General features: G+C 36.5%; 1 protein-coding gene across 1 annotated transcript in view; it reads left to right on the forward strand.

Moving 5' to 3' along the window:
- The window catches only part of Dock11 (dedicator of cytokinesis 11), a 186453-nt gene that overhangs the window by 124012 nt on the left and 49717 nt on the right, over nt 1-12724 (forward strand). The window contains 5 exon segments of the mRNA XM_032889739.1: nt 1447-1625; nt 3243-3359; nt 5775-5850; nt 6416-6525; nt 9634-9745. Of these exon segments, the coding sequence (XP_032745630.1) occupies nt 1447-1625; nt 3243-3359; nt 5775-5850; nt 6416-6525; nt 9634-9745 (594 nt within the window).

Genomic DNA, 12724 nt, shown 5'->3' on the forward strand with positions numbered 1-12724 from the left:
GCTTCAGTGCTGTCTGAAGAATCAACTTTCAAATGTCTGTCCTTAGAAAGCAAATTCCTCTGCTGCAAAGCAGCTTGGGAAAAGGGGATGGACTGAATATCTGTTTTAAATGTTTGTCACCTCTCTCAGGCTTGCTGCCTTCTCTGTCATCCTATTGAATGGCTACTTGGCCACAGTCTTGAAGGTGTATTTGACAACACCAAACCGAATTTATTCAAGTCACTGAAGCAAAAAAAAAAAAAAATCACTTGCCATTTGCAAATTCTACCCAGATAAGTCCACCTTGGTTATTCAATGTTGTCCGTGGATTTAGAAAGTGATTTTAATTCATTTAAAAGTATGAGAATGCAGGAGAGTCCTATGTCGTGGTCTTTAAGGGAAGTCTCTACTCAGGTAGAAGTAGTTAGAAGTGGTCAAATCATAGCCAACAAAAATAGGAAAATAAATATTTTAAGGCAATAGTACTACTATCTAACCACCCATTACTAAGTTAAGAGCTTGTGTGCCTCACGTACTTCCCCCTGTCTTTTTGATAATGATGAGGCAGTAGGGAAAAGGAGGAGATAGGGCATTGGGATTTGAGATTCAATTGGAGAATTTCCAACATTTAAAAGTCCTAACTGAATATGCTGCATTGCATTACATTCTGAGGCAGACAAAAGAAAGTAAGAAGGCATTTTATGTAAAATAAATGGAAATACAGTCTACTACCAGAAATTCCTTAATTTGATCCCAGCCGCCCTCTAATTATTTTAAGTCCCACAGTATTAATGTGTAGGATTTAGTGGAGATCAAAAAGTCTAGAAAGGAGTGAAAGATGCTGTCTGCAGTGGTGATTTTATGAAATGGAAGGTCTGTATTTATGTGATGGTGAATTGATGTGAGATGTGATGCTGACCTGATGTGCGATGTGGTGGCTTTTTGTATTAACATTGTATCTACTATGAATAGTCAGGCCAGAATGTAGTGATGACTGTAATAATCAATACTTAATACTCTTGACATCATCCTGTTTTCTTCTTTTCTCACTTTATAAATCTAAATGGATAAGGAAATCAAGCATTACTCTATGAAATTGAGTGCTTAGAGTTAAAATTAAATCTCTTTTGATAATAAAGAAATATGTTAAAAGATGACCAAATATAGAATTTTTTTCATCCCAGAATCTATTATAATTGTACTGAGACTTGAAATAATTTAGGGGGAAAAGTATCATGGTGACTGAAATAATCATTAAAGCAATCGTCTGTCCCTAATTTAGGAGTAGTCTTATCAAATTTTGCATGCTCATTCTATACTACAGAAGAATTGTACAAATCGATTAATAATAAAATTTTATAGTTCTTGCTAGCATGACCACAGATGATCAGATAATAATTATAGTATTTTAGTTGTCTAATATTTTTTTATTCTTTATTAAAAGTTACAACTTTTATTATACTGCAGATTCCAATCTTGAATACAGTTTATCAGATGAGTATTGCAAACATCACTTTTTGGTTGGGCTACTTCTGCGGGAAACGTCCATTGCTCTTCAAGACAATTATGAGATCAGATACACAGCTATCTCGGTCATAAAGAATCTTTTGATAAAGCATGCATTTGATACTAGATACCAACACAAGGTAAGGATGTCTGTACAGTAGCACACTAGCAAATTTCTTACAAGATTTTTCACTCCAGATGATTACAGTGAGGAACATAGTATGAGTTATCAGTGAAGAGGTAATTTTATAAACTAGTGGGGTTTTTTCCTCATTTCAGGCTATTAAGTTTTTTAAATGCCATGCAAATTAAGTTAAAGGAAAACATTTTCTCAAATCATTTTTTAATAATTTGATGCTGGGGAAAAAACAACCTGTGGCCCTGTACACAGTGAACACATATTCTACCACTGAGCTCTGTATCCCCAGCTTCTCAAATCATGTTTTTAAATTAACGTATATAAAGATCTGTATTTATAGGATGATGAAAATGAGATTAGGTTGCTGTATGTATTTCGCTTCTATTTAATATAAACATTTGGGCCAGTCAAACTCTTTTCTTTTATTTATTCCATACACTAGATTTTGAAAGTCTTAACAGGGATTGGAAAAATAGTTGAGTCAGGAGTTAAGAGTACTTACTGCTCTTGCAGAGGACTGCAGTTTGGTTCCCAGTACTCGCATCTGGCAGCTTATATCACCTGTAACTTCAGTTCCAAGGAGATGTTACAGGGGGATCCCATACTTCTGGCCTCCAAAGGCACCTTTATTCACATGGATGGACACACACACACACACACACACACACACACACACACACACACACACACTTTAAATAATCATATAGAGTTGTACCATGCATGTGCTGTCAAATAGTTTAATGTCTGTAAATATATATACATATCCCTAAATAAATATGGTATTGATAATTGTTTAATAAGACATATGAAGTATAACATATATAAAATATGTAATGTGAATTTTTCTTTATACTAAAAAGATGTTATGATAATATTTAACTGTCAAACCATGGAGGTGGCTGTAAATCTTACATACATTTAGCATTATTTATGTGTGATCCTACATGGCTCTGGTTGCTGTCTCCTACCACTTCAATATGTATTTAAAAGTCATTTACATTGCAATTTAAGGTCATGGAAAATTAAACTACAAACCGAATGGATTTGGAATAACTCTGTGTGACTTCCCTAATATTAAGTAACTCAAGGAAATATAATATTTCCTGTTTGATAATCCATCCTTAATTTCTAACATTCAATATAAAGAAACTTGATATAACTTGTTATTGTAGCTAATTTGAAATTTTGATTTACAGATGGACTTTTTCCTATAATTTTATCATGCTGTATTTTTTAGTTACCAAAATTTTTCTATCCACAAATCTTGCCATTTTTTTCATGATTCTGTCTGAAAGTAAATTGATCCTTTGTTTTAAGATATAAACTATATTATTGTAGTTTGTGATTTTTACAAATTATAAACAGCTTAGTTATACTGATCTTGCAAACAACCTTTTCCTTTATGTGATTATGTTTGAAAGCTGTCACTGGACTTTGTATTTTGAGCAAGTCCAAACAGCAACAAAGTTCTTGGATAATTATTGTAACTATTAGTTCAAACCTCAAATTTTTGTAGCTGTTATCTCACTCTTAGTCTTTTAATCTGACATATGAAGTCAACTCCATTCATTTGTAGCATATACATACTATTAATCAATAAAGTTTTGGTATTTTTCAGAACCAGCAAGCCAAAATAGCACAGTTGTACCTCCCGTTTGTCGGGCTGCTCTTGGAAAATATACAGCGACTGGCAGGCCGAGATACTTTGTACTCCTGTGCAGCCATGCCTAATTCTGTAAGTGTGTTAACGCATTTCTGTCTCAAGTTGTATCTTGTTTTATCTGATGAATGTGGAATTGAGGCCATCTGCTATATGATCTAAATCCTACAAATTCACTTTTTGGTCCATATTCCATTGCTAATGTTTGTCCTAGAGCAAGGTGTCTCAAACTGTAGTGTGGAGAACGCAGATCTTAATTCAGTAGGCTCTAGTGCCGAAGTGCAGAGTCTGTGTGTCTAACAAGCTTAACTGCCTCTGTCTACTCTAAAGACCTCATTTTGGATAAGGTGGTCCAAAGGAATGATTTTTTTCCTATTGTTTTGTTCTTTAAATTTTGCTACTAATACATTTCAGTGTATTTATTCATCTTGAGAGCAAAATGAAAGATTCTTCACTTCCAGAGTGTCAGACACTGGGGGTTAAGATTCCTTTGTTTTTCCCTACCCTTGATAGTCTCTGTTAAGTATTTCTTGATAAGTCCCCTGTAGTTTACCACAGTTGGGTTAAATTTCTCTCTGTTCTCCTTAGTGCCTTAAGATGTAGAAGACCCTGAAAGGGTAACAATGTTTCTGTTTGTAAACAATCTTGCCCTTGTAATATTAAAATAGTCCCCCCTCACCCTTAGACCTAAAAGGGTTTCTGTCAACTGCTCCTAGTTTTGGCCTCTAGAGACCTGTAAAATATTTGTTTCCACCTCTATAATTTGGCCCTTACACATTGTCTTAGAGTTTTACTGCTGTGCACAGACACCATGATCAAGGCAACCCTTATAAGGACAACATTAAATTGGGACTGGCTTACAGGTTCAGAGGTTCAGCCCATAATCATCAGGGCAGGAGCATGGCAGCATCCAGGCAGGCATGGTGCAGGAGGAGCTGAGAGTTCTACATCTTCATCTGAAGGCTGCTATGAGGAGACTAACTTCCAGGCATCTAGGATGAGGACCTTAAAGCCCCTGCCTACAGTGACACTTCAACTCCAACAAGGCCACAACTCCTAATAGTGTCACTCCCTGGGCCAAGCATATACAAATCCTTACACACCTTCTAAATTTGTCTCCAGGCCATGTATCACCATTTTGATATTTGTCATTCCAAACCATTTATTTTCATGGTCAGTACTTCTGGATACTCTCCAATTTGCAAGTAACCCTATTAAAACAATGGCTGGGTATCACCACTTGAAAGGCTGGAGCGAATTCAAGGCAAGCCTGGGCTACATAAGATGCTACCTTTAAAAAGTTTCAGTGTTCAAAAGTGTTTTGTACTTGTTGGTTCAGTGGCAAAGCTCCCTATTTCTCTTCCTACTTTGAATGGTCCTTGATCATTCATGTATACACACACACACACACACACACACACACACACACACACACACACTTTGCAGAATCATTTCATATTGTTGGACAGCAAGTTGAATTGTGCTTTACAAGATAATCTAGAAAATTTTCCCTGTAAAATGCCCTTGCTAATATTGAAAGCTACTCCTAAATTCCCAAGAAAGAATCTTTGAAAGATCAGTTGAAGGAAGAATTTTAGTTTTATTTTAAAATTTTGCATATATGCATGTGTCAGAGTGTGTGTTCATGCATGAGTGCAGGTGCCTATGGAGACCAGAAGAGGAACAAATGTCCTGGAGCTGGAGTTATGGACAGTCCACATGGCTGTTGGGAACTGAACTCTGACCAAGAGCAATTAGGCACTTAGAATTGCTGAGCATCATTCCAGCCGTATTAGGTTACTGAGACAGGATCTCACTGTGACTACAGTCCAGGCTGGCTTGGAACTGGGAATAAGTCTAACTAAATGTCCTGAGTGCTAGGGTTACTGGTATACGCCACCATCATCAGCTGAAAAAGCCACTTTTAAGCTGGCCTGGTAGCTTTCTTGCTTGTGGCACTTGATTGTGTTAATGAGAGGAATAGGATTGTAACCTACTGGATGCCATATCGATCTTCACACATAATAAATAATTCATGCTGTTGTTCATTCCACACACATTTGACATTCATAGTTGAAATGTTTCAGGATCTGTTCTTTTGCAGCTCACGTTTACTTAGGAACTTTTTGTTACACTTCAACTTCTAGCATTGTCTCTGGTTCCAAGGAAGAGAGCTAAACTGAACAATGCTTAGATTACACCAGTTGTAGCCGTGTGTGTGTGTGTGTGTGTGTGTGTGTGTGTGTGTGTCTGTGTGTCTGTGTGTCTGTGTGTCTGTGTGTATATAATATCAGATGTCAGAGGTTATAACTATTACTATAGTATGCTGGCAGCCAATATTTTGAGACGTGCCACTTAACTACTAATAGTACTTGATGTAACTTTCATAGTAAGCTTTGTTTAAAATCAGGGTACAATCTAATTAACATTTTTGTGCTAGTTTTAAAATTGGTTAAATGATTCGGGCATCGGGCATCATATCTGTTACAGGCATCCAGGGATGAGTTTCCATGTGGCTTTGTTTCACCTACAAGCAGAGGGAGCCTGGCCACTGACAAAGAACCAGGTAATTAATCACTTTAAAGCTTATGCAACACAACAAATGTTTAGCAATGAACCTCTGCTCTTTTTTAAATATTCTGTGGTAAATCTATACAAATTCTGATCTTTCCTAACGTTTAGATAAAATATAATTCACATGCAGCCATATTTTCTAATTTGTTTAAACATGATCAAGATGACTAGGTACAGTAGAAAAACTAGAAGATAAGGAAAAACAAAACAAAACAAAAAGACACTGGTTTCCTTTCCTCTTTTTTTTTCACTAGTATTGGGTAGGCCACTTTCCTAGGCTTGTGTTTCCTTATCTGTAATATAGGTAAGCTGTTTTGTGAAATATGTCGCTTTATTACATGACTTCCAAGGAACTTTAATAAATTGTTTTGAGAGGGGGAAAATCACTTAACATTTACTTGGGTTCTTTTTGCAGCATTTTGACATATGAATTTGACATTTTTAGAAGACCAGGATTCTCTGATAGCATATACTTATTTAAAATAATGTAGTACTTAGTTTTAAAAATATTTTGATGGTTCTTCCTGCTGTTAACAAGGACTTGGACTTTTTTCCAGCCTATGGGTCTTTTCAAAATGGTCATGGAATTAAGAGGGAAGATTCAAGAGGTTCCCTTATTCCTGAAGGAGCAACAGGATTTCCAGATCCTGGGAGCACTGGCGAAAACGTAAGAACCTAAATATATAGAAAAACCTGGTGACATATTAGGCTACCAACATTTTTTAAAAATAAACATTCATCTATCTGCTCTCATATAGTCTTTTCTGGATCTGTAAAATACATGCCACAATTCCTGAATATTATAGCAATACTTTTCTGTCCTTGCAGCTCTTACTTGGACGTCTTTTTCTCCCTTAAGCATAGTTAGTGTGACATTTTTAGTGGAAGTTTGAGACGAGGTTTTTCCTCAAAGTTCAAGCACACCTCAGGCCATGATGTCTCCCAGACAATCCTTGAACTCACAGTCTCCTGCTTCCACCTCCAATTTATTGCCCAGGCTGATCTCAAACTTCTGGCCTCAAGCAGTCTCATCCTTCTGAGTAATCCCAACAACAGGCAAAAACCAGGATGCCCAGTTTTCCTGGTTGTCTTAAAACTTTGTATAGGGAATAAGGCAACTATCCTCGAGCAGCCTAACTCTTACTTCCTTTGCTGTAGCTCACTGTAACCTAGAAGGGGAGGTTTTGGTTTAAAATGTTTAATCTGCACTTTAATGAAAATATATCAGAGCGGGCCTGATTCATCCTTTCTTTTTAAAAAAAAAAATAACATTTGTTTGAGAGAAACTTTAGGTCGTCCAGTTGATTGTCTCAGAGTTCCAGAATTACTTAGGGTCTTAAAGTATTCTAACTCTTCCATCAAATTGTTTCAAGCCTAACATCAAAATGTGAAATGTATCTGCTTTGAGGCCAAAAAACCACAGCCTAGACAGTAAAGTTGTCACACTAGATAAAATTATAGAATCATGTATTACTTAGATGGGTCTGTAAATGTTTTTTAAAATAATAAACTCCCACTCATGTTTTTAAGTAAAACTGGAATTTTTACTTAAGCCAGCCATACTTGAATGCATGTTCATAAATAAGAATTTCCTACTATTTTGTGGCGCACATGATGTGCATCAGTCACCTGGAGGGCTTAAAAATAAATGGCTGCACCTCGCCCTCAGAGGATCAGTAGGTCTGAAACAGGGCCTGCTAATTTGTAATACTAAGTCCTCAGGTGATGCTGATTCTGCTGGTGGGAAGGACCCTTAAGAACCACTGGAATATACATCTTTGAACCTTTGGGTAAATAGTAATTTATTCACAATGGTTCCTATTTCACACTATTTTGAATTGCGATGATACCATCACAGATAAGGTGACAGCGATTAAATAACTTCCTAGTAATTACATGTCTAACAAGCAATCAGAACAAGTTTGTTTCAATCTAATTCAAAATCCTTAGTTTTATGTACCCTGTTAGCTCAGCTCTGAGTATTGTTTAATTAGCAAGGGTAAAACTTTGTGTTATTGTTACTCTTATTTATATAAATCCTCAAATAAATGCGATATTGCCATGATTTTGGTATTTAAAGAGATCTCATTAAATAATAGGAACAACATTACTTGACCTAATTTGGAAATATTACCGGTCCTTCTTATTTTAATTGTATCAGCATTTGGGTTTTTTTGTTGTTGTGATTGTTGTTTTACTATTCTTTTACATCCTGCCCGCTGCCAGGCTCCCTGTCTTTCCACAATCCTTGCTTCCTCCCCTTCTCTGAGCAGATGGAGGCCTACCCCCCTCCTGCCACCCTGGTGCTTCAAGTCTCTGTAAGGCTAGGCACTTCTTTCCCAACTGAGGCCAGACAAGGCAGACCAGCTACAACATATCCACATACAGACAACAGCTTTTGGGATAGCCCTGCCCCAGTTTTTCAGGACCCACATGAAGGTCAAGCTTCATATCTGCTACATAGGAGTGGGGAGGTCTAGGTCCAGCCTGTGTATGTTCTTTGGTTGGTGGTTCGTCTCTGAGAGCCCCAAGCATCCAGGTTAGTTGACTCTGTTGGTCTTCCTATGAAGTTCCTATCCCCTTTGGGGCCAGCAATTCTTCCTCCTATTCTTCCATAACCCAAGCTCTAGCCACTGTTTGGCTGTGGGTGTCTATCTGTCTGAGTCAGCTGCTGGGTGGAGCCTCTCAGAGGACAACATACTCCTGTCTATAGCATAACCGAGGATTACTAATCGTGTCAGGGATCGGTGCTTATCCATGGAACAGTTATTGGTTGGCCATTACCTCAGTCCCTGCTCCCTCCCCCATGTCTGCATTGCTTGTTTTGGGTTGAAAGTTTTGTTGGTGAGTTGTTGTCTATCACTCCACTAGGGTTCCTGTATGGATACAGGAGGTGGCCTCTTCGGGTTCCATATCCCCAGTGTAGTGAGTCACAGCTTAAGTCACCCTCATTGATTCTTGGGTTCCTCCCTTATCCCCAGTCTCTGTCTCTCCCTGGAGATGCCCCGCCCCAACCTCATCACCTCGGTCAATTGGAGATTTCCATTCATTTTCATAACTATGTTGCCATCTCTCCTGTCCTACCCAACACCTGATCCTGAACCCCATTCCCCTCTGCCTTCCCCCTCCCTCCCAGTTCCCTCTCTCCATCTGCATCTTATGACTATTTTATTACCCCTTTGAAATGAAATTCAAGCTTCCTTGCTTGGGCCTTCCTTCTTGTTAAGCTGCTTTGGGTCTGTGGAGTATAACATGGTACCTGTATTTTATGTCAGCCCATTTTTAAATAGGTTATTTGATGATTGGATATTAATCCATTCTAAGAAGTGATTCAAATTTTAAAGTGTAACTTTTAGGCAGTGATGGGGAATTAAACCCAGAGCTTGCATATGTTAGGCAAGTGATCTACTTCTCAACTTTATCTCCAGCCCTAAAATATTTGTTATGTTTTCATATACCTTAAATCCCTCCTTCACATAACAGATATTCTTCCTAAAAATTTTTGAGTATTTTCAGTTTTTGTTACTATAACACAAAGCATACGGGAGTAGAACATTAATATATCATTAATAGCTATATCTTTATGAACAACTGAAGTAATTTCCAGTGATATCACTAGATACTGTAGCAATAAAGACTCAACCCATTTACCTGTAAGAAAGACTATAAAATTTATAGTTTTCCCCAGTAGGACTAGTGGTGAAAAATAATTTGAGTTTAAGGCTGTGTAAAATCGCCATATTATTTCATAAGTCTCCTCTCTTTTATCTTACAGACCCGGCAGAGTTCATCAAGAACTAGTGTATCCCAGTATAATCGTCTGGATCAGTATGAAATCAGAAACCTCTTGATGTGCTACTTATACATAGTAAAGATGATTTCTGAAGGTGAGAGACTAGCATACTCAGCAGGAACTGTAGTAGATACCCCCTCCTAAGTTCAAGCCTGTAAATTGAGAACATACATCTTAGAAACAGATCTTTAAAGATTCAAGTCATAAAATATCCCTTAAGATGAACATTAAAATAAGTTTCCATGGATTTGAATGTTTGATAGGATTTAAAACTATTAACTTATAAAAATTATGCAACAATTTTAAGGGTTTTTAGGCAAAGCATAAAATGTTAAGTGGTTAATATAACAGGAAGGAAATAATCACAATACAAAATTAACACTTTAGCATTTATTTGAACTAGGATTTGAAAAACATAAAAACAGAAGCAAAAAACCAGGGCTTTCTGAAGGTAGGGGATGCCACCATTGTCTCTTTGAGTACCAATGGTGTTGTCTGGAGTCAGTCATTGTCTTTATAGCATCAATGGTGTTGTCTGCAGTCAGTTGTCTCTGCAGCACCATGGTGTTGTCTGGAGTCAGTCATTGTCTCTATAGCATCAATGGTGTTGTCTGCAGTCAGTTGTCTCTGCACCACCACGGTGTTGTCTGGAGTCAGTCGTCCTCTCTGCAGCAGCCCTGATGTCTGGAGTCAGGATGTCAATCTGTATCTCTTCTTGGAGAAGAATGGTATCATCTGCTAGCATTACCAGTTTCTCTTTATACTATATAACTATAAATAAGGGATTACATTCATATCCTCAGGAGTTAAAATTGCCTTTTCCTCAAATGTCACATTTATTTATAAAATTCCCACCCTCTTCTTCCATTTATCTTTATTTGCTCAAAAAGTATGCAGGTCTAAAGAACATAAAATCTACCTAAGTAGGCATTATACAGTGTATACATATAATATCATATTCTTCCTCAGGAATATAGACAATTAGCAAAGTAAATGTAAACTAGGGGAGCACATGGCTAGCATATATGAGACTCTGGGTTCAATTCATAGCACACGTACAAAACAGAAAAGAAAAATAGTTGTCAACATGCAAAATCAGTAGATAAATTTAAAATAAATTCAAAAAAGCACCTGAGTTCTAATCACCATTATCATATAACTATCTTGTTCAAATTTTCTATTACAGACATATTTTTAGATTTACTATTTTTTATTTCTATTTTGGGCCTTTTTAAAACAGAATCTCATTATATAACCCTAAATGGCCTGGAACTCACTGTATAGACCAGGCTATCCTCTTTTGCTCAAGTGCTGGGATTAAAGGCACGCACCACCATGCCTGCTTGTTTTTCTTTATGTGTATGTGTACCCCGTGCATGCCTGGTGCCTACAGAGGTGGGGGAAAAAGCATGAGATCCTCTGGGCTAATTTGGATTTACAAAGGTTATGAGCCACCATGTGGGTGCTGGGAACTGAATGAAGGTCCTTTGCAAGAGCAGCAAGTACTCTTAACTGCTGAGTCATCTCTCCAGCCCCAATTTATATTCGTTTTGGAGAGAGGGTCATACTATACATAAAGATGGCTCAATCTCTTGATTCTCTTGCTTCAGCCTCTTGAGTGCTAAAATTACAAGGGTACACACCACATTTGGTTGTTTCATTTTTTTCCCATCACACTTGGCTGTTTCATTCTCCCACACATACCTTGGTGTCAGATGACAAACCTAGGGCTTCCACTTTGCACATGCTTAGGCAAGTGCTTCACTCTCAAGCTAAATCCTAGGCCATATTTTTAAACTTTTTTGATACTAGAGACATGAACCCAGGGCCTAGCACATGAGCTATATACTCCCAGCTTATTTTATACATACATTTTTACTAACTATTACATACTTTATTTTTGTGACAGAGAAACATTATAACAGATTATTCAGATAGGAAAGCAAATTGTAGAGTACAACAATACCACAGTCTTTTTTTCATAGTCAAGGATGGTCTTAAATTCACAATCTTCTTACCTATCTTCCAAATGCTGGAACTGGAGGTAACTAGTAGTATGCCCAACTATTTCTCATTTAAATTTTTTTCTGGTACTACACAACCAGGATATCTATAACAATTTTTAACAAACATTACTTGAATTTCTTTGATAGTACAAAATAATAATATAAATAATACCAATTATTAGATAATAGCCAGTTAGGTACAAAAATATTAAAGCCCCTTAGCCACATATGAGTAACAAACTCTGAAATAAATTAATACAACTCAAAAATAGTATTTTTTTTCTTTTTAAGATTGAATCTTTTTAGCCTAGTTTGTTCTAGAACATACAGACTAACCTTGAATTTGAAGTTTTTCTTCTTCAGCCTCCTAAAGACTGGAATTCTACCATCTCATATAGAAAAATTATACAAATAACTCCATAATCTATTGGTCTCATGAATATACAACTTAGGAGTAAACTGTCAAAATTTTATTGAAGTCAAAGATTGAAGCTCTGTGATAGGAAGGTTCTTTGTAGTTTCAGAGAAGACATTTTCAGTAACTCATATTTTGTCTGCATCAAATCTCTTTATCTTTTGCATGTTTAAAGTCAGACTGCATCCCATAAAGTCATACTCTTTTTATTCTAAAAAAAATGTTTACTTCTAGATCGTTTTTAATGTATTAGTTCTAGTGACCTTGTCTAATAAATAGTATTTTTATTACTCTATGTGCATTGAACTCTTACAAGTTTACATCCTTCAGGTGCTCATAATTTTTTAATTGTATTATAAAATTAATAACTTTAATATCAATTTATTCTATGTATACACAATTGTTTTAGCAGCAGGGGGGATTTTGATATTTCCTTCTCTGTCTATATATTTTACGAATAGCAATTCACTATTTTAGGGTCCTAAAGGGCATGAATCAAAGAGTTTTAAGTTCTAATACTTTATTATTTGTTGCATAATCTGAATTTACAGGAACACTATCTTATTGAACACAGACACATTTTCTCAGAAGCAAACATGAAGGGAAGCTGAAACTTTTTTCTATCTGTTTTTTACTTTTCAATGAAATCTCT

This window comes from Rattus rattus, chromosome X (genome assembly GCF_011064425.1).
Source record: "Rattus rattus isolate New Zealand chromosome X, Rrattus_CSIRO_v1, whole genome shotgun sequence".
In the NCBI taxonomy this organism is placed as follows: Eukaryota; Metazoa; Chordata; class Mammalia; order Rodentia; family Muridae; genus Rattus; species Rattus rattus.